Here is a 24,310-nt window from a genome sequence, read left to right as displayed (position 1 = left end):
CCTTCAGCCTCTCGCCTCTCTCCTAGCTCGTCCGCTTTGCCCAAACCACACCAGAAAATAAATCAATAAAGAAAACTGAAATGCAGTGCAATACAATGCAATACAATGAAATTAAATGAAATGAAAATGCGAGCGAGCAGCTGGCGCCCTTCCGCGCAGCGCGGCCACTCCGGAGCCAGCGGCCGGCTCGAACCCTCCCCACACCGATCTCCTGTCCCTGCCCGCCCCTCGTTCCCCTGCTTCCACTGCTTCCCCTCCTTCCTCCACAGCTGCTCGAGGCCGGGGATAATCGCCCGGCAATTGCTTCGCACCCTCGGCCGGGCTGAGACCCCCCCATCTCCCGGCACAGGCAAGTGCATGACCCGTCCCCCGCGCTCCCTGGGGCTGTCCGGGACTCCATCGGACCCGTCCCCCGCGCTCCCTGGGGCTGTCCGGGACTCCATCGGACCCGTCCCCGGCGCTCCCTGGGGCTGTCCGGGACTCCATCGGACCCGTCCCCGGCGCTCCCTGGGGCTGTCCGGGACTCCATCGGACCCGTCCCCGGCGCTCCCTGCGGCTGTCCGGGACTCCATCGGACCCGTCCCCGGCGCTCCCTGGGGCTGTCCGGGACTCCATCGGACCCGTCCCCGGCGCTCCCTGGGGCTGTCCGGGACTCCATCGGACCCATCCCCGGCGCTCCGGGCCCGGGGCTGTGCTGGACTCCATCTCCCAGCACTCCCGGCCGCGCCGCCCCGCAGTGCTGCGGGTGCCCATTGGTGGGGGCACTCCGCGGGCAGCCAATCGGCGCGCGGCTCCTTCAGCGGGGCGCGGAGCTGAGGGCGGGCGATGCTCGGTGCTCCGCGGAGCTCCGCGGCCGCCGGGCAGCGCCATGAACCTGGGGTAAGGAGCGAGCGGGACCGGGCGTAACGGGCCGGGCGGGACGGGACGCGCTCCCCGCGGGACGCGGCTGTTCGGAGAGGGACGGGCCCAGCCCGGCGGAACGCATTGCTTCCGCGCCGGGACGCGCAGTGCCGTGCGGCTGAGGGAGCAGGAGCGATCTGCGGGACAGGGCCGGGGCCAGCGACCCTTCCCGTGGGAGGGCCTCGGGACGGGTTCCGGAAGCGGGGCCGGGGTGCGGTGCCCGGGAGCGGTGCCCAGGCTGCGAGCCCCGCGGGGCGGTGCGTTGGAGCATCCCGCACCCCCGGCACTGCGCGCTTCCCTCACCGCAGTGCCCCGTTCTGAGGTGCCCCTCACAAAGCTGCGTGCGAGCCCGAACTGCCCTAGGTTTCTTCATTGTTAACGTTTTATAATGAAATGTGAGGATAAAGCGGTATTTGGAGCGCTTATGGTCACGTTGGATTGTCCCAGCGCACGGAGTAAAGGAAGGCAGCTGGGAATTGACGCTGCCACGTTTTTCTCTGCTCCCAAACGCTTCTAACAGCGCTTGTTCCGCTTGCAAAGGTGAATTGTTGTGCATGGAAGCACAACCAAAGGCTCTTTCCAGAATACAGCCCTGCTTTGTGATCAGCGCTGGCCTTCCAGGAGGCTTGGGTAGCAATTTGTTATTTATGTTGTTGAATCATTAAATTGCACTGTATAACGATATTGAGTGGCACCTTTAGTGTTAAAGATCTGCTTTGCAACAAGCAAAGCTCTAGTCGTTTTTTCAGTATCAATAAAACTACACCTTCTTCAAGACATGCTGATTTCTTTGTTTTAAGTAACTTCTCAAAAGAGGGCTTGGGATGTGAAGGGCCATCTGGAACAACAGCAATTGTTCTTGTTATGAATGTTCAATTCTTACCATTATCAGATTACTTCATATTTCAGATTCCTCTCTCTCTCTCTCTCTCTCGTTTTGCAGCGATGGACTGAAGCTCGAAACTGAAGTGCTGGATGGAAAGCCTAGGCTAATTTTAGCTTCTTCTGGTATTTTTTTTGATTTAATCTTTAAAGCTTCTTGAAGTTAAACCTAATATCCAAGAGACATAAAGCCCAGCTTTCCTGAAATATTTTTGAGATTAGGAAGCATGTTTGTGCATTGTTATTTATAAGTCCTCCCTCTCAGCAGCTCGATTCTCAGCAGTAGGTTGATGATGAATTCTGAGTAGTCTGTGCACCAGGGAACAGCTGGCAAACAGTCTCCACTGCTTAGCTTGGCATTAAAATAAAAAGTTAAGTGCTATTGTGTATCAACTGGCATAACTTGATGGTAATTCCTGTAACTTTATAGCAGGTTACTTGCCAGGATAAAAGAGGATTAAAAACAGTTTAATTTGCACAGCATGACATCATTACAATCATGTTTTTAAGGCAGCTTCAGTATTTGTGGTAAACATTTTTAAATTTCAGTACGCAGTTTATTTAGGCCAAATCTCACTACTACCATCTGAGATAATTATTTTCCTGAATAAGCATTAATAAATTCTATTTGTGTGATTTGTCAGACATATGTCTCTGCAATAAACTCCAGCTTTGTCAGACATACATTTCTGTACAAGTCTACTTTTCCTAACTGTTCTGCATAGTCAGGGCAGATGGCATGGGAAAAGTATTTTCCCCCTGATTTACAAAAATCAGATGAATATAATGTTTTACTAATTTCTCAAGATTGTTTTTCAGGGACAAGTTGTTATTAAATACTTTCATATGTTTGTGTTTGTTTCCCAAAAGATAAATCAAAGCCTGCCATGAAGGTAAGTGTAAAATTTTTAGAACACACAAATTCACTATTTGTTAACAGAAAATTTGAGAAATTGAACTGTATAAATACTTGGAAACAATTGTATTTATGAAAGAGAAATATGTGCTTACTAGTATCTTTTAACTTGAGATATTCTGTTATTTCTCAGGTTTATAAGAGCTGTTCAAAAGGATGAATACAAAGTCTTGTGACTATTTTTACCTTTCAAAATGCATTAGTTTCCTTGGCCAAGAAGTTAGAGCAGCAGAGGGAATAATCATCTAAATCAGAACTTTCAGAGCCCTTAAAGGAATTCTGGTAAAATAGAGATCTGATGTGTGTTTAATTTCAGGTTTTGTCATACAGGCTGTCTCTGAGTAAACTGCAATGGGGTGGGTTTGGGAAGGATAGAAAGCAGCAAAAGGTCCCAATAGACAGGAAATAATTACAAGTTTGCACCAAGGACCGTGGAAAGAATAAAACTTAGTTCAGAATGGCAGAATGAGGACTGAAATACTGCTGGCTGTGTGATGAGAACAGGTACCTATGTGGAGCCAGGTTCCCATTCAGAAACACCAAAGTAAAGTAGAAATAATGCTTGTTAATTCTTTCAAATGTCAGGCTACATAAAGTTATTATTCATACTGTCATTTTGAAATACTCAAATTCAGGTGCTGTGTCCTCTTCCAAAGTTTTCCTGGTATTTGTGAAGATGTTTCATTAGCTTATACAGAGTTTCTACTGATGGAACAGAAAAGAAAAATGACACTTACTTTCCTTGATGCTTCAATCTTGTTTTCATTTGTTACAAATACAATTTTTTTCCATATTTAATAGATGGTGAAATCTTTTTGCTTTAACAGATGGGTAATAAAGCCAGAGCACCTAAACAGGCATTGAGAATAAAGCACACTGGACTCATCTTGAGGCCAACACAAAATGCTTGTATCAAGCAGGAAAACTTAACAAAACCAAGGAGTGAATCAAGTTTATCAATGACAAAAGGTGAAAAACTGCAAGTTAATAAACACTCCTCACATGAAGCCACAACTAAAAGTTACTCTTTGATTTTCCAAAGAGATAAGACAAACAGATATCCTGATTCAGAGGATCCTAGTATTGTGAAAAAAACTAAACACAAACCTCAAGCCCCACATGTATCAGCTGAAGACTTAAAAAGCTTGGTGTGTTTAACACAAGCACAGCTTCAACAGATTTTGATGATTGTTAAAGAAGGAAAAAGCATCTCTGAGGCTCATAATGAAAAGCAAGAGGAAATGGGTAAGATACCAGGCATTGGATGCATTTGTTCCATGGAAACAGAGCAAAATGGGAAACCTTAACTTGGAGTTGATAATTTCAGGTTATTTGCACATTGTAGAGATGTTCCACTTAGGTAGGATGGTCTCAGACAAAATACCATTTGCCATTATGAATGTGACATTGTTACTGTGAGAGCCAAGCATTTCAGAATTATCACAGTAAAAAAGATTGTTTGTTACATTTCCAATATTTTGAAGAGCAAACCAGCAAGAAGCATTTTCACGGTTCCATGCAAAATAAAAACCATTTTACACTGGGGGGAAAAACACAGAACTGCACTGTACCACTGCCCAAGGAGAAAGGCCCTTCTGGCTTGTGAGGAGTTCAGGCCTTCCTCTGTGTCTCAAGAGCAGTTCTGCCATTTTCCTGTGGCCAGAGTTGGATTTGTCTCTCTTAGCCTAACTGAACTAACAGTAGTGAATAGTATTTTTCTTTTCCCCTCCCCAGTTCTCACACTCAGAAGTGTAAGAACTGTTGCTTATCTTCCTTTAATGCATCCTTCCTCCTGTTGGTGAGTGTGTGCAGCAGTTCAGCTTTGGCACCAAGAATAAGACATCCTGCAATTAATTAGAGTCCCAACTCTGAGCACTTTCCAAGAATAAGTGATTACTACATCTAGCATTTTAAAAATACCCTGTGACAGTCTAACTTACATGCCTTAACAATATAAGCAGGGCTGAAACCACTTTTGTTAAATTGGGGGGAATCTGCAAGCTTCTGCTGCTCTCAGAGTATTTACTCAAAGCTGAAGCAAGTTTAGTGGCTATATATACATTTTTATATATTTATGTTCTACCACAGCTACTAATGAGGCATCAGAGGAAAATGTTATAGCATCACTCCAGAAAGATTGTGAAGTGTCCCCAGTTCCACATGAAGCAAACTCTGATTCAGGCAGGAAACAAGAAGCACATCCACAGCCAGGACAGAATGTTATGTAGGTATATTTGTATTACTGTGTACAAAAAATGTGTCTCCAATAAAGGTTCATATCCCATGTTCTTAATAACAAATATCTTTTATAAATACTAATTTAAAAGTTACCTCTAAAATTTTAACACATCAGCTTTCTAGATAAAAATCTTCCCCCTCCTTCCTTTTCTCTAGAAAGGATTCATGGAAACCTGCTGACTTGTTTAGTACCTTGGGTGAAAGAGAAGGGGAGAAAGCCTTATTGGAACTTAAAAAGGCCCAATGGAAGAAGGAATTAGGTATTTATGATGTATAAAATACATTTTTGATATATCTTTCATTACACTCAGCATGCCAAGAAATATGGTATTCCTTATGCCCTTTTAAATTTACCTAGATCAGTACAGTTGCTACAAATTGAAAAGTAACTTATAAGTCTCCAAGACAGGTTAAGATTCTTGAATTTCAAAAGTTTATCCAAAGATTATAAATTCTTGCAAGAAACACTTCTTTGCCAGTTAAATATTATCTCAAATATATTGTTATACTTTGTATTTTAGGTGCTACATGCCAGCAGTTTTGTCACATTCTGACAGTAATTGACAGCCATTATCATTAAAAAATTCATTTGGTTTTTAATGGGAACAGCATCTACAATCATGACTGAGTGTATGAAATTGCAGTTTGAACTCCAGAGTGTTTCCAGTCCAGCCCCATCACCAATCAAGGGAAATCTCTGGAGGAAACAAAAACTGCTCAATACAGTACTAAATTCTCTCTGGCAAATTAAGCTTTTTCTGATTCACATGGACAAGTGCTGTGTTTTGGTTTGAAATTGGATTTGGACCATTTGGTTTCAAGGTTTAATTCTGCATTGTCAGTAGCTTCCATTATGGCTCTGTTGGTTTTCATAATACTAAAGTAGCTCAAGACTGGTGTAACAAAACTGAGAGAGTTCATATACTTGGTTATTTGCTAGTTTTCCCTGGGAAATTGTTACTCCAGTGTTTTTTAGTGTCCCCAGAGAGACTCCTCACTTACCTCTGCATCCCTGGGCAGATGCCCACTTTGCTCTTAAGAGCAAGGTCCTGAGGGGTTGGTCAGACTGATGGGTGACAACTCTTGTGCCCATTTCACAGTCCAAGTGACAGGGAAGACATGCATTGCTTTTTTTATTTTTTAAAAACTGTTAAATGTTTGCAATAGGAACTCTAGTAAGAGCCTGATTTTGTTTAAGATGAACAGGTAGCACTGAAGAAGAAGCTGAAAGAAACTCTGGAGGGTGAGGTGGGTTATTTCTGGGCAAACCTTGGCAGTAAGAAAACCCCTAAAATGGAAACACCTGACCCAGACCAGGTAAGACTGTCTATAAACAAAAGAACACAGTTTCCACAGCACTGTTGCAGAACAGTTTAACTTCTGATTCGTAGAAGATTTTATTTTCTGTACAAATTCTCTAGAATCCAATATTGGTGCTGCTTTAAGCCTTCTCAGGGCATGAATTGCTGCAGCTCCCTGCTCCACACTGATTTGTTGCTCCAGGTCATAACTTTTCAGCTTAAGATCTTTAGAGCAGGAACAACCCTTTCCTGTGCCTCCATTTGGATTCCTGACTAAAAAGTACAAATCTTTTCTTGTTCTGTTAGGGGGAATAGTCTCAAATGTAATTCCTGGCTATATAATTGTATACATTGTTCATGAGCTGTCACATATATTTGCTTGCTTACATAATGAGCACAGCCAGTATGACATCTAGCTTTTTTAAAAGCTGTAATTATGAAACCAGTGTGTTAGATAAATGCATTATACTCACAAGAGACTTCTCCAGTGAAAATTATTGCTCTTAAACAGAAGTTAGGGTTGTATCTGCTATCATTTCTTTCAGCAAAAGCAGCTTGCACTTTTTTGTGGCACATTCAGCATTCCTAGCAAGGTTTTCACTCTGTCCTATAAGAATTTGTTTAAATCTGCATAATTGATAAATAGTGGATAAATAATGCTTAGTTACAAATTTGGGCTGAGGCTTTAATGAACAGCATCTTCTAGAAGTATAATTTTGTTAACAAACAAAACAGGTGAACTGAGTAAGTCTTAAAATGGTCCCTTTGTTTGCAGACAGTGCTTCCAGCTGACTCACTTCATGGCACTGAGAACTCTGCCTGTACAGCTGCTTTAGCCACAGAGGCTGATGGAGCTGCACTGAATGTTCCAAGAGCTCCAGCTGGGCAGTCTTCTGATTCCACTCCTTCTGACTTCCCAGCTGGCACTTGCACAGCCTTGCCTTTCAGGGTAAGATCTTCACCTGTATGCAGGGTAGTTTTACTTATTTATTAACAGCAAATGTATGTCTCAATAAGTTCTTTTAAACCAGGAGAATTCCTTAGACCTTTTTGCTGTGCATAAATAACTTTGAATGAATGATTGTTTACCGAAATATCAATGCTTTGAAGACAACACTTCCTTCCAGGCTGATATGAAGAACAGTACTAGAGATGTGACATGCAGTGTTAATTAGTTTTGAAGTATGTGCAGAAGAAACAGAGAAGTGGGAACCTATATAAAATAAATTATATTGATGGCAGAAGGTTCAAGAAGTAGATCTTAAATTATGGCTGGTAAGCAGAGATTGAGGAGAGTTTTTGTCACATGGCATTGGAAGTTCTCAGTGCCACTGGAGCTTGTTAAATAGTACAGAGATCCCTTAAGCAGAAACAGAAGAATGAAGATGGCAGCTCCTTAATTTCAGACAGATCACTGCTAATTAGATTGTGGTGCTGAATCTGCCTGGAACACAGACTGAGCAGTGAACCACAGGAAGAAAAAGGGATTTCTGTTCATGATACAAATAAGTAGAGTTTTCTGGAGTTCAAGTTAGAGTAATATTCAGAATTCATCTTTCTATTAGCAGTCAGATACTTGCTACAGTTACAAAGTTACATCCTTTTACTGTGCTAGAGAAAGGCCCAGTTTTGCTCACCCACTGAAGGCAGAGCCTTCTGCCAAGTCCTTATTACGTAGCTAGAGAAGATACTTAATTTTTTGTAGAATAACTAGCAGTTATCTTATTTCAGGAAGCTATGCCACAGGAGCGACCTTTTAGTGCTCTGAAACATGAGCAACGGAAGAAGTGGCTTGAAGAGTTGGACAAGCAGAAGGAAGAAGCTAAATTACGAAAATTAGAAGAAAAACTTAATTTATCAAAGGTATCTGTGGTTTAGAGAAGTCTTTATTTTTAAGAAATAAAAAATGAAATTAGGGAAGTAGCAATATAGTAAATGGTTTTAAAACCATAAAATTCAGGGAATTAGAAAGAAGCTAGACTTAGTGGGGCCCTGGAAAAATGTTAAAAATAGACTCTGAAAATGTTGGGCTTTGTGTTTGCCAGATCATGTGAAATTGCACCTGCGTAAGCAGTATATGATAAATGATATAATTGTTAGATGTGATGATTGTTCAGTAATTAAACATAATTATTGTTTAATCTTAGGAAGAATCATGAGAAACTATGTTAGAAGTTTGAGGGGGACCACGAGGAGCCCATGCTTGGATGAAATCTATGTATGCAATAGAACAATATAAGTTTAATAATTAACATGAAAGTTATATAATGATAGAATATAAAAACATGTTCATCCCAAACCCATGTGGGGGGTCAGATTTGGGTTTGTACCCCTAACACCCAGAGCTCTTCAATAAAAGCACCTGCATATAATCACTCTTGTGATTATGTGTTTCTGAATGCTAACAGCAACAAAGATGGAATTTTGTGCAGCATGTCTAGGTTTTCACCATAAGGATGCACTCACATTGAGCCAGTGGCTGGTCAGTATTTCAGTGTCTGGTGTGTTAGAGGGCTTGCTGCAGGGATGGAGACAGTGGCAGCATGACCAAAAATCAAGGAGAAAACAAAACCCTCTTTCACTATATTTGAAGTGAGAGAGAATCAGGCATTACTTTGTTTTCTGGCCAAGGAAAATGTTCCAAACACATGTTTTTGCAGGATTTTGCCCCAAACTTTACAGTCAAAACCCATAGGGATGCACTGCTTTTAAGTTAATTGGGCTAGAGTTGAACAAACCCCAATAGTCAGTTTCCCACTGGACTTTAATCTCCTTGCCTCCGGTGTTAATTAGATTTTCATTCTTACCAGATGTCTCCAGTTCTGCCAAAGGCAGCATCTGAGAGTAAATGTTTTTTAGATGGCCACTAATGTTTTGTTGATGTTCCGTTGATGGCCTTTTATCTTTTTGGTATCTTTGGGCTGCTCCTAGTCAGCTACTATGTTGAGCCCATCTCCTTAGGGTAATGCTACATCTCCTAAAAACCTCAAGAAAATTCCTTTCCCTAAGGCCAAGTCAAGTCAAGCCTAACTTAAGTGACAAAATAAAAGTGTATAAGTTATATTGTTTCTAACAGTAGTAGTTTCTTTCTCTTTTCCACTGCATGTAGAAGCACTTGGGTTTGCAAGGTGGTGTAGAGACCATGGCTAGACACTTTGGAAACAGAAAATTTGTGTAGACTACAGGAGGTGAGAAAAGAGAAACCAAGTACAAGGTGTCACAGTGACAGCAAAATCCTGTTTCTAGAAATACTTATTTTAATACACATACAGAGTCGTGCAGCTATAAAAAAGTTTAAAGCAAGCACTTTTCCAGAGAATATGGAAGAAAATAATCTTACCTTTCTTTACTCCCCAAAGCCAGCCTTGCTGCTAGGGTGGTTACAGACCTGCACACAACACAAGTCTTGTCTTTTCCTGAGTTGCTGAGGGGATCAGGCTTCCTTTGTAAACCGAGTTTTTAACTGTGAAGGGAACACAGCTGGGATATGTTCCCTCATTAGCTGCCTTGTTAATTGGGTTGGTGTGCTGTGGAAGGAGGGCTACAGGCACCAGGGAGTCACCTTTTCCTTTTCTTCATGAAAATGAAGTAGCAGTGTGTTTGTGCTGACCAGGTGTTAGTGCTCAGGAACACAATCACAGAATGATTATTTGCAGGTGCTTTTATTGAAGAGCTCTGGGTGTCAGGTGTACAGACCCAAATCTGACTCCAACACGGGTTTGGGATGAACATGTTTTTATACCTGATCCTTATATAACTACACATTAATTGTTAAACTTACATTGTTCTATTGCATATGTTGATCTCATCCAAGCATGGATTCTTGTAATTTCCATCAAACTCCCCAAACATCATTTCTCATGATTCCTGTTACGATTAAACAATAATTATATCCAATTACCAAACAATCATCACGTTTAACAGTCATCATTTATCATGCAACAATCATATCATTTATCATAGTCATTAAATGATTATACAGGTGCAGTTTCACATAATCCAGTAAAGTTGAACATCTTCCCAGGGCCTTCCAGGCCCAACCTTTCTTTCCAACTCCCCTGAATATCCCATGATTTTAGAAACACTTTATCCCTATACTATCACAGGTATGGATCAGCATTATAATCTGTGATTTGACTTGCATTTTAATTGTCTTCTCACTTAAGGAATTTTTAATTGTCTTCTCACTTAAGGAATTAACTGCTGTCTGCATGGTAGCTTTTCAGATGTTCCTGGTGTACAAAATGCGTACTGTCTGTTTTTTTAACCACTTTATAGACACAGTGTAACTGAATGCTTTTCCTTTTTCTTTTTTTTTTTTCTCTCTCTCTTTTTTGTTGTTTTTTGTTGTTGTTGCTTGGTACTTGTTTAGGCAGAAGAGCATGACAGATGGGAAATGCATTTTGATTCTTTTAAGAACCACTTCAGTGCTAATGCACAACACCCCTTAAATGGAATGCACAGAAAGCCTGAAAGTCTTTCCTTGTCACCTGACCCCAAGGACCCGACTGCTTTCATTCACCCTTTGTCCCCTGCAGCTTTAGGAAACCTCATGCCCTTACAGATGGGAACTGCAGAAAAAGCTGCTAAAAATGGTGCTTTGGAACAAAGTCAGAGAGTCAGGTGAGTGAGCTTTGTAAGGGTAATTGTTTTCCTAGCCTGTACATTTATGGTACCTCCCCAGAAAAAAAAAAAAAGAAAAAAATCCTTTACATACATTTGGCTTTTTTTTTTCAAATATCTGTTATTTCACTGTTGAAAGACACAAGTGCTGCCAATGTTTACTAATGAAATTTACTGCAAATAGCCTTACGTAGTTCCTTAATGAAAAGGATTTGGTAATCTATTAATTAATTTATATATTAACTTATAATTAACAGAATAACCTCAATATGAAAATGCAACCTAACTGATTCTAATTAAGGAAGGCTTAAGGACTATTTTCTCATGATTAGAACCATTGACATGTCCCTCTGTTCAGTTTCCTCCGTTCCATGACGGCTCTGCTGGACCCTGCCCAGCTTGAGGAGAGGGACAGGAGGCAGCAGAAGCAGCTGGAGCATCAGGTACACTTGGGTGTTACAGCCTCACACTTGTTTAGTAACAGAGAGGATGAAAGGTAATGTCTCATGAATAAAGCATGAGATTTAATACCAGAACCCAGGGAGGCACTTGACTTTTACACTTCAGATGACATGTGCATTGTTTGGCAGTATTTCCTTCAGTCAGACTATACAATTCTCTTTCAATATTTGCACAAGATTATTGCACTTCTGTTACTGAATTCCTGCCTCAAAAAAAGGTACAGTTCAATACTTAGAGCTCTAGCAGGTTTGTGTGCATTTGCCTTCAGTCTGCACTGTTATAAGGAGGAGAAATCTGATATTTACAGATTCTCACTCCATGAACCTTTAGTTTTTTATCTAGTTCACTAACATTTAACTGACCTCTGTGGCACCCTAACAATGTGTGTCTCTAGCACAGTGTGAAGAAGTCTCAATATAAATGTAGAGACTGTTCTGATCACACTGTTACTCTGCTGAATCAAACTCCTGGATTACCAGGAGCTTTTTCACCAATAAGGTGAAAATCAGACCTTCATCTCTTTACAAGAAAAAAAAAGTATTTTCTAAAACATAAAAAGCTCCTTTTTTCTGTCTGAGTATTTCAGACTGCTCAATTGGGCTGGTGGTTTTCCAGAAACAAAACCAGGAGTGTTTGAAATAAATTATCTTCAGATTTTTTTTTTTTTCACTTGTCCAAATCCAATCCTACACATATACAAAAATACATTAATAAATACCTTACAATATGTTAATGCTGTATCTTTTACTTTGTCCTTTTTTTCCGGATCCTGCCAGAAAGCAATAATGGCTCAGGTGGAAGAAAAACGGAAGCAGAAACAACTGGAGGAAGAGCAGAGAAAATGGGAAGAGCAACAGGAAGAGCTGCGCCTGGCACGAGAAAAAGCACAACTGCAGAAACAGTTTGAAGAAGAAATGCTAAAACAAAAACAAAAGGAGGTGGGGTTTGCATTATCTTAGTGCAGATAGCCTGAGTTTTGAGGAAAATAGTTCTTGTTCCTCACTTGCAAAATTTTGCTCATCATTTTGAGAATTGAAACTATCAAAAATGTAGAGTTTCTTAATAAATATACAACACCATACAAGAATAAGCCAGATTGGTTTTTTGAAGAAGGGCCTTTTCAGGAAGAGAAATTATAAGAACTGGCAAAACCAGAAATGTAGTTGTAAATAATGCAGAAACATCCATTTTAAAATACAAATTTAAAATTAAAAAATACCTCGAAGGATGTGGTCCAGTTCTTGTTATTGGTAACTTGATGCTTTTAAGGTGCTTCAGTTACATGAAGTTCATCCAAGTGAATGTGCTTTCAGTCTGAATTCAAGACTTCTTAGAATATAGTCTGAAAAAGACATTTTAAAAGTCAGTCAGGTTCTCCATCTTTCCCCTGCATAGCTGTTGCTGAGCTTTACACAGTGCTTTCATATAAAAGTTAAACCAAAGGTAGGTTTTTACCTTTGGTAAATACATATTTTGAATTTCTGTTTCTCTTTTAACCCCTGTGGAAGGTTAAACACTTGGTCTGATGTTTCATTCTTCCTTTTGGAACAGCAGAGCTATTACTGTTTGCCTCCTCTTTGGAACAGTAGCAGATTCCATGGTGTCATAAGACAAGGTGATTCCAGAAACTGTCTTCTCCAGAGCCTGCAGAAATGTGGATTGCTGATTTCTCTGCATTTTCTGGAAGGAATTGTGTGGCATCTGCCTGTAGATGCTTGAACAGACTGGTTCAACATGGGGAGAGTCATCCTCTGTAATTGCTCAGCTCCTTTGGTGTCACAGCACCAGTTGTTCTTTCCAACTGCAAAAGCAGGAGGGAGTGGGGTCAGCTGCTAACTACAGTTGGGAAATGAGATTTTCCTTGGCCCAGTCTGCTGCACCTTGAACCCACTGAGTCAGGGAGCTGTAACCCCCTGACATTTGCTGGGGAGCTTTTACTGGCTCCTTGCTGTGCAAGTAGGAGTAAGATGGGATTTATTACTTTTATTTGGGCTCCATTCATTTCATTAAAGCACATGTTACAGGAAGTCACAGATGGCTGACATCAGATGGCATCTGGAAAAAGAGGAATTTATCAGAAGGGAAATAAATGCTCATTTTTTAATGCTAAGACTGAAGATCTTTCATTAGTACAGCAGAAGTTCTGAACTTATAATCACAGAAATTATAGGTTACGTACTATACTTAACTAGTTTTAGTTTTGAAAAAAAATACTTTCCCTAAATAAAATTACATATAAACCTTGAGGATTATATGGTCATTAAATAATCCAATTGACTTTATTCTCAAATAATTACATATTTACCTTTTTTCATGAAAGGAACTTGCAACTCTTAAAGCCAAAGAGCTTTATCAGACAATGGAGAAAGCTCAGGAATTGGCCCAGGGATCAAAACAAGACCAGCACATTCCAGCCTTGGCTCAGAAGGCACATGACATTTCAGAACTTCAGAACAGTCTTGGTGGTGGCAAGTATAAATCTCACACTCAGTTTCCCTGTTCTTTTGGTGGTTGAACCCAAGTTGTTTCTGGGATTGGGGTGGGGTTTTTTTGGTTTTTGTTTCCCTGTCTGAATTTGGGTCACAAACCAAATTTCATTACAATTTCTTTACCTTTCAAATAAATCTAAGTGTTAACTTCTGTGGAGAATATTGTGTTTTAGTAAGTTTCAAATACTGTATTACATAAAGGAAGAAATGCAGAGCTATTGGCAGGAATGCACAGGAATATTCAGACCCGTGTGCTGTCAGATTTCCAGTGGAAAAGGAAGATCATTGGCATTTGCATCACAGTTCTCAGTATTGCTTTGAGCTCTAAACCACAACAGTCTGATAACTCTGCAGCATAGTTTAAATTGAACGTGGGTTACTAAATGGAACAACTCTACCCCTTTTCAGGTGATGCAGAGTTTGACAACTGTAATTCTGGCATTTCAGCAGCAAGTCCTGATTTCCCTGCAGGTGTGGAGAGCCCCCCTGGGCTGCAGGGCTCCCCTCGGAAGGACACGGCCGTGCAGACAGGTACAGAGCCCACAGCGCAGCTACTCTGAGGGGGAGTTGTCACACTGAGCCACATCACTGACACTCACAGGGAACAGAGCTGGAAAGAAATGCTTGCACTGACACAGTCATGTTAGTGTGTCACAGTGTTATCACTATTTATTCTTCTAAATAAATGATACTTCTGTATAGTTGTTACTTACCAGTTACAAATCCCATAGTCTGGAATACTGTGTCAGCTTAGGGTCACAAGCCACGTAGGTCCAAATTTTTTTGGTTCTCCAGTCTTCTGTGTTTTATCCCTTCCTCACTGGGTTTACTTCTACAGGTCCTGTCTTCCATAGAAAAAAAAGAATAAAAAAAAGCATTATAAAACTGTAGCAACCATTTTAAACATAAAATAAGTAGTAGTAGATTGATACATATACAAAAGTCAACCAAGTAATTTGAATGGCTCAGACCTGGAGTTAAAATACAATTTATTTTTTTTAGATTGCTTTAATACTTCAGCATACACAGAGTCAGCTGAGGAAAGAACTGCATGTTGTGAATCACCTGATATTTCCATAGAATATAAAGAAATGTCTAACAGCAAAAAATACCAGAAGGAAATGCATTATATGGATAAAAATAAACTTCCAGGAAAAGGGACTGGTGGTATTTACAGTGATCTATATGAGCAGTATGCAAGAAAAGAAAGGCACATTAAATCTTCAGAAAAATACAGCAAAAGACCTGACTGGAACATAAACAAGCCTGGGAAAAGATACATTCCAGCCTCAGAAAGGTACCCCAAAGCTCTGCAGAGACAGAGGGAGGAGAACAAGGTGCGCCGGCAAATGGAGCTGCTGCAGCTGCTGGAAAGGAACAGCCCCGGGCAGCTGAGTGCGAGGAGGGGAGGGCACTCAGCCAGGTCTGCCTCACCCCGGGAAGAGACAGCTGGGAAGAGGAAGGGCCACAGAGGCAGAAAGGTGGGTCACTGTCTGCCCTCTGAGAACAATGGTCTGTTTTTAAAACTCTTGTTCCTCACAGTTTTACCTGGGTGGGAGTTCAGTTACGTAACTGGAGCAGTGAAATTCTGCTATTGCTCATCCTTATGTCAGCACTCTGTTGTTCATCAGGAGCAGGAGAACAGACTCAGATTTTGTGACTGAGATTTTACTGTTCTTTCAGTCTCCCAAAGTGTTGATTCCTTTTCATTTGCTTACTAACACTGATTCATGATGTAAACAGAGCTTAAATGCAAGCAGTGTGCAGGACACAGTGACATCACTGACTTGCTCTTTTTTGTCCAGTCATTGTGTTGTGCTGACAGGTGAGGTACAGCAGCACCTGCTCAAGAAAACAATGTTTATTTCTGCAAAGAATATGGATTACTGAGGATGCACTCCACTGCCACAGAAATGCATCCTTCTTAGTGGAGTCACTTTCCATTTGCAGTAAGCACTGTATCAGTAGAGCTTGTGGATGGAAAAAAGTCTTTTGAAGAAAATACTATCAAAAAAAGTCTTTTGAAGAAAATACTATCAAATATATTTTTAGCTTCTCTCTTGCCCTCTCTCTGTATCCATAACTTGTTCACTCTGTATGCATAAACACCTCACTCTCTCACACATTCAAATAACAAAACTGGACCTTTAATATCTTGGATTGAACCTTTCAAGTTTATAAATTCCTGTGTTCCAAGGACAGGAGAATACACATAATATTTTTGATAGTGCTTAGAGCTTCTAAATTCAGAAAATTGGAGCAAGTCCTCCTGTAATTTGTTGATTTATTTCATGGGCACTACAAGTCTCTTAAATGCAAATCTTTGATCAATACCTTTCTCCTGAACCTAGGTCAAACAAGTCCTTTTGGAATTTCAGAACAAAATTTCTCTGAAAAATCAAAGCTTTTAATATAAAAAACATGGAGATTTTTTGTTTTACTTTTGACTTTTTTTGTTTTCTCGTAGGAAGAAAAATTTCATAAGAATCACTTGAATGAAGAAAGGTATGTCAATGCTTTGCATTAATGAAATGTAGGAATACATTATTGAAATGCTTGTGCTTTACTGATTTTTTTAAAGAATTTAGATATATCTAATTGTCTATTATTAAAGACATAAGATCTCAGGTATAAAAGCAGAATAAATAAACAAAAATCTTGTCCTTCAAAGATTCTTAGTTTCTCTTATTTGAGAAAATCACATTGAGCTTTTTTCTAACTTCAGTTGTTCCATACAGATCTGAATCGCCACCTGTTCCAGCAGTTAGGAACAGATTACTGCAAGCACAGCAAAGGCAGATGCAGGCTCCTCACGTCGCGGAGGAGCGGGGTGGAAGGGAGCAGGACGCCCGGGCAGCCCCGCAGCGCAGCAGCTCCCCCGCCGCCCGCTCCAGCCCGCCCTGGGCGCGCTTCGTGCCCTACGTGCGCACCCGGGAGGTTTTCTGCCTGCCCCCGGAGGCACCGCCGAGCCGGCCCTCGACTCACCACACCCACGGTACGGCAGCCCCGGGGAGAGCAGGAGCCTCGCCCTGCAGCGCTGCTGCTTTAGCCAGCCCCGCGTTTGCTGCCTATTGCACTGTGCAGCAACCTCTCTGTGTCGCAGCAGTGCACAGAAAGGCTGGGCAGCCAAACGCTATTCGGTGTGTTGGATTTGCCCAATTATCCCATCATCAAAAAAACCAAACAATACTAAAGGTAGCAGCAATTTTAATTGAAGAGCTTATATAAAATATATAAAATTGGATACACTTTAAATAGTGACAATATAATTTGGTTAAAATAAGGGATAATTTGGTTCCAGTAATAGTGCAGAAGCAAAAATAACCGTGCAGGGTCCTTGGAGCCCTGCCACCTCTCGTACGAGCTTGCCAAGCTAACATTCCCCTTTTATGCCATGTGTCAATGCCATCTCCTCCCATGTTCCATTCCTCACACTTCTACCTCTGCCCTCATCACCACCTTTAGCACACATGCCCCACCACTCTTTGGGGGTCGTCACTGATGAAGGCATCTCCTCTTCCTCGATGTCCTTTAATTCACCTTTGGGTTACACATGTGCACTAAGCCAGTATGATGTAAGCCAAAACTAACATAACATAAGATAATATTATATTTAAGCATCAAAGCAATCAATCTCATATAATTAGCATTTTCCTGGGACCCAACCAGATTTTCCTTTCGTTCTGTTAATTTTTAGTAACAGTTATCTCTTGCTTTTTCCTGCCTTGAACATGTGCAGGAAAGGAAGGGGGGGGGGAGGTGTTGGAATCCCTCCTCTCCCTTTCTTTCTTGGCATTACACCTTTTAACTCTTTTATTATTCCCAAATATTAATTACTGTATCAATATTGATTACTGTTTCAATTTTGTCAGCACAAATCATACCTATTTACCACAGGTATTAAAAAAATCAATCCACAAAGTTTTAAAAAATATGTTATCAATATTTTGTTTGTTTACCTTTCATGAAGTATGACTGCACTTTCTTGCTTTACTGTAGAGAGATTGGAGTTTAGGAATCTAAGTGTTGTTTGACCTAAAAATAGAGATTATAATCTCAATAGCAACCAACCCCTGATTTTCATAAACTTTCAAAATCTGCTGCTTCAAAAATAAAAGAAAATTAATAAAGTGTTTTATTAACTGATTTGATACATATTTACTTTTAGATTCTTACCAAATGCCACGACAGATTTTTAGCTCAGATCATGTTAGAGATCCTCTTCTAAATCCTGATGCAGTTACAATCAGAGAGAGACAACAAGAAATTCTCAAAGGATTGTCAAAATTACGGCAGGTAAGCAGAAATTTATTGGCTAACTCTGTGTGTGTGTATATATATACACTGAAGTAAAAATTACTACATCATTATCTTTAATTCTATTTCCATCATTTGATTTATATTTTGGGCCCTGTCCTCTACTTTTGTTCCATTTTACTAATTTTGTTTTTCACCTGTTGCTTCCATCTTTGGACAGTCCTTAGAGAGAGAGTCTGGACTCCTTAGTCCTTAAATGAGCTATGAAACAGTGAAGTGCCTGAGCAAACTTGAAACCAAGAGAAATTACTTTGTTTGGTGGCCAGGTTTCTATGGTTAGAGCTATTTATAAAGAATGTATCAGTTTCAAAAGAACAGAGTTTTAACACAACAGAACCTTGTTAATGAGGTTTCCTCTCTGCTGTTCCCAGGTTAGGACAGAACAGTGGGGTTGGTGGGGTGGTCTCGTGTCAGGCCTGGAAAAAGACTGGAATTTGCAAATTGGAAGTATGAAAACTTAGAAAATCCTTCCAAGACAGCTGCTACTAGTTAACATGTAAAAAGCAAAGTCGGGATTTGTCAACCAGCCAGGTTTTCTGAAAAGCAAATGAAAATGAGCTTGATGGCACAGACACAGGAGCTCCTGAGCTCAGGCTGTGTGTGTTTGTGTGCACTCTCTCTGTAGCCAGGCACTGATAATGGCAATGCTTATCAGAGCCTGAGTGAATTGGATCCTGCCCCTGTTGGCAGCAAGGTGTGGCCACAGCCTCTGAAGCCACAGGTCTGGACATGCACATGAGCTTCTTTTATGCTTCTCTTTTATGCTTCCAAGTGGCTTGACAGACCTGCAAGACAAAAAAATATTGATTTCAGGCTTGCCTTTTCATTGTGAAGAATCTGAAAATAAACATGTACCAGTATCTTCCCTTGCTTCTGAATAGGTCCAAACTAAATGCACCTTATTGCTAGCAACAGGATTTTTCTCTGCCTTCAGGGAGGAAAATTTCATAAATAATCAAAGAGCAGAAAATCTGACAGTGAAGCACAACAAAATTAACAGTAGTTGAGGCTATTGATTACCTCTTGTGCTTTAGAAAGACAGAAGCACTGCCATGTACACTGTGAGAAACAAAGCCTCCTCCTAAATTTTTAAGAGTTTGAATAAATGATAATAAGGGATAATTATAAAGCAAAAGTTACAGGTCAGGGTGCATGGCAAAGCTTGTGACACACCCATTTCCTCAGCTCACAGTCCTTCATACTGTTACAGTTGCATTACTTCCTCAAGTGCCTGCACATTTATTTTGAGCTCATTGACTACAGTGTTGCTTCAAATTTTTGCAGCATTTGCACAGTTCAATAGTTGCAGATGTCAGCAGCCTAGGGTGGTCCCTGGATGCCACTTTCAGGCTTGGCAGTTTTGCTTCTAGGATCTTTGCTCTCCACTTGATGCTGTCTTACATGTACATTTTGCAATAGCCAGCATATCTTAAAATGCATCTTTCACAAGCCCACTTACATCTTGTGAAAACCTTGCTTTTCCTGTCACACTGCCCACAAATTATAACAAATAATTTTAAAAGCAGTTTAAAACTTTCAATAATTATTTGCAAACAATTACAATTTATTAATTAAAGCAAATAAATTGTAGCAAAAGCCAACTACTACAGAGCCATTTTTAACATACCCACAGTGCTTCAGCAGTAGGTAAACTCCTTGTGAAATAAAAGGCTCATGACTGTCCCCAGGTCAGTAAGACAAGTTGTGAGCCAACTGAAAGGCTGCCAGTTTCTAACAGCTTCTACATTGGTTTCACTGGATCTGGTCTTCCCCACTGCTCATTAACATCTTTGTTAAATATCTACAGCTTTGAAGCATTTTGGCTTCTGATCCAAAGGAATCTCCTCCACAGCAGGTACTGCAAAGTAAAGAGACCTTTACTGGTGCCAGGGGCATGCAGGGGTCAGCACACCCATCTGCACATCCCAACATTGTTCATCTCACACCAGCTTTTATACAAACCTGACACCAATCCCTGCCACCAATCCCTGCCACTTACTTACCTTGGAGTCCCAGATCTGGGGCTTGGGGCCTTACAGAACTTGTGGTTTTCTTATCTTCACCTCACAAATACAACACACCATTCCAATCTAACACAAATAACTACATCTTCCTTTATGACACAGAGATCTGCATGTTAGACTCATGGGCCACCTCTGCCTATTTCACTGATTACACTCTAGCTCCATATCTGTTCTAGCAGAACCTGTGACCTTACATCTTCAGTTTTCTGCTGGTACTTGGGGAGTTTTCCTCTTATCACTTTCAGCTGGTCCTTGTTTGGGAAGCAGTTGCAGTTATCACTCCTAGCACAGGGTAGGTCCCTCCTTGGGAAGCAGTTACAGTTTGCAGGAGCCCCTCAGCCCCTCACCTTGCTGAGACAACTCCATGTTCTGTATTTCACTTCACTTACCAGTGGCATTTTGTTGAAGCCAGATTCAAGGTACAGCTTGATCCCTGTGCTTGCTGAGGCTACAAAACCCTGGTTATGTAAACAGGTTAAAGTTGGCAAGCTCAGAGAAGCCATGTGAACTTACATTCAGTTTTGCAGTGGCTAAAAAGTAACAGGTTAGTCTTTCAGTGGATCTTGGTTCTGCAAGAGAGGTAACTTAAAACATGTAGAGTTCCTTTTTGAATACCCTGCCAGCTGCAGAAGGCATTTAGGACACGAGCTGTTCCATTTCAGTACACCTTCTATACCAAAGCATTGTACTCCTCCTGATGTACAGATGACACCTGTTTTGCTTCAGTTGTTTCCCTGAGAAAGCATGAATAGTGCAGGATTTTGTCTGATATACAAAAAGCTGAGTTTTCTGTTTCAGAAGATTGTCTAGTCTTGCTCTTCTGCATTTATATATACATAGAGTGGCTGTATAGTTTCAGACTATATCAATACCTGTGTTTACAACGTATTTAGCCATTATTTTGTTTGGGGAAATTCACATAATAGTCACATAATTTCAACCAGTCTTTAGTCTTTGAGCTCCCCACTGAGGCAGTGATGAATGCAGCTGGGCTGGTGCAGAGCCCGGTGGGACTGGCTGACCCAGGGAAAGAGGAGGGAGGGTGAGTCTGTCACTGCATTTGCTACAAGACAGCAAATCTCTTCCTGTGCCTCGGGTCACAGCAGGTATAGGAGCTAGCAACAGACTCTTTGCTCACTGAAATCAAAAGTCAGTGGATAAGCTGAGCAAAGTGAATTATTTGTGAAAAAGAAGGGACAAAGTTTAAGAAAGAGGACTTGCCCTCGGGTCAGTACCACCTGAGAACCCCATTGTTCCTGAGGCAGCAGCTCTGCCAAGGGCTGCAGGTGACAATGGCTGGGTGGGGACACACCCCACGGCTCTCTGGGGAGCTATTTCCCATTGCTGAGAGCCTTCCCAGTACCTGAGCAACCCTTGTGACAAACACTCAGCTGCCAGCTCTCAGGGTTATTTGTTCCTCAGCTCTTGGTTTATTTAGGACAGTTTATTTTATAACTTGGTTTTGTGACATGCTTATAAATGCAAAAAATGCTCTGCAAAAATACTAATTATTGACACAGAGACTGAAAACAGTGACCCATTAATAGAAATAAGCAGATCCTGTTGATTAATTAGAAAGCAATTCATCAAGTGATTGAAAGTAGGCAGCTGCTGCTTTAGAGGGAGCCAAAGTGAAGCCTTGCAGGCTGCTTTGCTGCCTTTCCTTTGGTTCCACCAGGAATCTGTGCCTCAATTTCTGCAGGAGCTGCTGCCTTGCATTAGGTCTGTACTGAGCTGTGCCAGCAGCCTGTAACTCTTATCTTTGAGAAAGGCCTTGGAACTCCTGAGAGAAATAATTACCTTTTCTTTTTTAAAAAACCAAACTTCTATGGTATCAAATTATTTCTGTCAAGTCTAAAATAGATGGAGGGCAAGGAGCCAGATGTATCAATATATATGATCCTGTTAATTACAGTAAAAAAAACTAATTTATTCATATACTTGTTATAGTTCTATCATGTATGACCTGACAGACAGGGATACATTTCCAGGAGGGTTTTTGTGACAGGGTTTCTCCATCATCAGTACTTACAAGAACCATTGACACAGCAGGAACCTTGAACCTTTTGGCAGTTCTCTGTGCCTCCTGAAATGTCAGACACTGCTCTGGTTCCAGTGGCCCTGCTGCCCTTGCTCTGAAGGGAATTGTTTGTGTTAAGGCTGAAAGCCAATGCCCATCAGGGTTTTGGGTTCTGCTTCATTCAGGAATTCACTACAATACTGCAAATGCAGAGACAGTGCACAAAGGGATGAGAAAGTCCCATTTCATACAGTGGAAAAGTCCTTTTTTCCTCTGCATGGTCATCCCTGGAAACTGGCCTGGCTTCCACTCCAGTCACACATCAAGGGCTGCTGTACAAGTTCCCTCTTCCCTGAGGCTCTGAGGCTTTACTGTTTTTTCTGAACTTAAAAACCATTAGGCCTTAACAAGGAAATTGTTTCATAGTTAAAAACAATGATGCTACATTTGTTGCAATCATATTATTGTAGTTCATATTTCTCAAGTCCCATACTGTTGTTACCTTATATTCCTAAAGTCCATACCTTCTCACTGGTTTTCTACCAAGCTGTTCCTCTCTGCAGCAAAGCTCTTCCTGTCTTCTGAGGGGCTCCTCCTGGGCTCTCAACCCACCCCTGTTTATTCCAGTTTATTCCAGTTACCTTCACGAGCTACAGCTGCTGCCCAGCTGGACTTCACAGCTGTGGCTCCTCTGGAGTAACTCAGACCCACACAGATCTTACCATACCTAGCTCTTAACAGGGACTCTCTCCATAACAACACACGTGTTCAGGCCCCCACATACACTGGTTCAGGCTGCACGAGAAGACAGAACAGTGACATTTGTATTTATTTCAGGGCCTCCTGCAGAAGCAGAAGGAGTTGGAGAACACTCTGATTCCCACTGTAGCTCAAGAGAACTTCATGCCACCGTTCTGAGAGGTGCATATGAATGTTCTGAATCCTTAATATGAAAATGCACTTTGCTACTGTAATTAATTACAAACCACCTCTAGCTTTTTTATGAAAATTAAATTATGAGAATTTTGATAGACTACAGGATCATGCTACATTTTATATTGAAGATAATTTAGACTCATCATGGTTTGTCTATTTAGAATGGTTTTCATGCTACTTGAATACAAGGGTCAATTTAATATAAACCACCAAAAACATGGAAGTAAACTGTTACATGGGTTTTTGTAGAACTCAGTGTGTGAATTTCGATAAATAAAAATATTAAGATGTATTCTGAATGACTTTAGTTATCTTTGTTGGTATTTTAAACTATACAAAACTGCCTGCATTTCAATATTCTGCCACCTTTCAGCCTTATATTGTGAACACCAACTCGAGTAGTCCCAGATTATAAGACCACAGTTCATCACACAACCTGGTACAATTAATTGATAAAAGGGAATTCTTTTTCAGAAAAATTACTTGCCATGCTTGGGGGAAGGGTAAGAAGTTTTACACTACTCTGGTATTGGTTCTTATCTTGAATAAATCAATCCACTCTTTATAGATGGAAAGAATCAACTTCAGGCAAAAGTCTATGGGTTTTGCTTGTTTTTTAAGAACTGCCCTTTTTCACCAATAATTTTCTCCCAACTAATTTTGTGGATTCAGAGTTATGTGGTTTCAAACACTCACCTGGTACCAAACAGCACATCCCAGAGAAAAGCACTAAAATCAAATTACAAACAGGAATTCCCCTAGACACAGGAGTTGGGACAGCCTGAGGATGAGCACTAAGAGCCAGGAGTCCCAGGCAGGGGAGCAAAGCAGCAGCTGCACAGCTGCTCCTGGGCTGCTGCCTCTGCGAGCCTGAGGCAGAACAGGAGCAGAGAATCGCTGAGGGGGAAAGGCTGCGAACCGAGCAGATGGGAGATGTAAAGACAGGAGTAAGAAACAGAGAAAACTGTACTTACCCCAGTGCTAGCTCACAAAACAAACAAAACCAAACTTTTAAAAAGTGCCTGAAAGCCCCAGGAATCATTCAGCTGAAGTGGGAGAGGACTGAGGATTTTCTGATGCAAACTGAATTCCCACAGTCAATAAATTCTGTCCTTCTCTCATGACAGTAATCACAGTGGCCAGATAAAGGCTGGGAGGGCACAGAGCACCAAGTGAGACACACAGATCATTGCTGGGCATGA

General features: G+C 41.0%; 1 protein-coding gene and 1 long non-coding RNA gene across 2 annotated transcripts; one reads left to right on the top strand and one right to left on the bottom strand.

Moving 5' to 3' along the window:
* The first annotated feature begins 813 nt into the window (after positions 1 to 813).
* CCDC66 (coiled-coil domain containing 66) lies at positions 814 to 23,400 on the top strand. The gene is made up of 19 exons (XM_059480292.1): positions 814 to 879; positions 1,844 to 1,908; positions 2,653 to 2,675; positions 3,526 to 3,943; positions 4,787 to 4,922; positions 5,093 to 5,196; positions 6,135 to 6,253; positions 7,013 to 7,186; positions 7,969 to 8,100; positions 10,610 to 10,860; positions 11,219 to 11,303; positions 12,099 to 12,260; positions 13,643 to 13,790; positions 14,220 to 14,342; positions 14,814 to 15,292; positions 16,279 to 16,316; positions 16,550 to 16,806; positions 17,980 to 18,107; positions 23,010 to 23,400. Exons 1-19 carry the CDS (start codon positions 869 to 871, stop codon positions 23,088 to 23,090), a joined length of 2,934 nt encoding a protein of 977 aa, XP_059336275.1. The 5' UTR covers positions 814 to 868; the 3' UTR covers positions 23,091 to 23,400.
* On the bottom strand, positions 6,909 to 9,648 carry LOC132078246 (uncharacterized). Its single transcript, XR_009419237.1, has 2 exons — positions 9,578 to 9,648; positions 6,909 to 7,199 (listed from the first exon to the last, which is right to left on the bottom strand). It is a non-coding gene; the product is annotated as an uncharacterized LOC132078246 (long non-coding RNA).
* Positions 23,401 to 24,310: the final 910 nt, after the last annotated feature.

Source organism: Ammospiza nelsoni, chromosome 11 (genome assembly GCF_027579445.1).
Source record: "Ammospiza nelsoni isolate bAmmNel1 chromosome 11, bAmmNel1.pri, whole genome shotgun sequence".
Taxonomy (NCBI): domain Eukaryota; kingdom Metazoa; phylum Chordata; class Aves; order Passeriformes; family Passerellidae; genus Ammospiza; species Ammospiza nelsoni.
The sequence above is the reverse complement of the archived record's forward strand: the minus strand, read 5'-3'. Positions and strand labels throughout refer to the sequence as shown.

What these genes read in the sequence shown, in the direction of transcription:
- CCDC66 (XM_059480292.1), top strand. An exon ending in TAAAACAAAAACAAAAGGAG is followed by an intron (nt 12,261 to 13,642) that starts GTGGGGTTTGCA and finishes TTTTCATGAAAG; the next exon opens with GAACTTGCAACTCTTAAAGC. An exon ending in TCAGAACAGTCTTGGTGGTG is followed by an intron (nt 13,791 to 14,219) that starts GCAAGTATAAAT and finishes ACCCCTTTTCAG; the next exon opens with GTGATGCAGAGTTTGACAAC.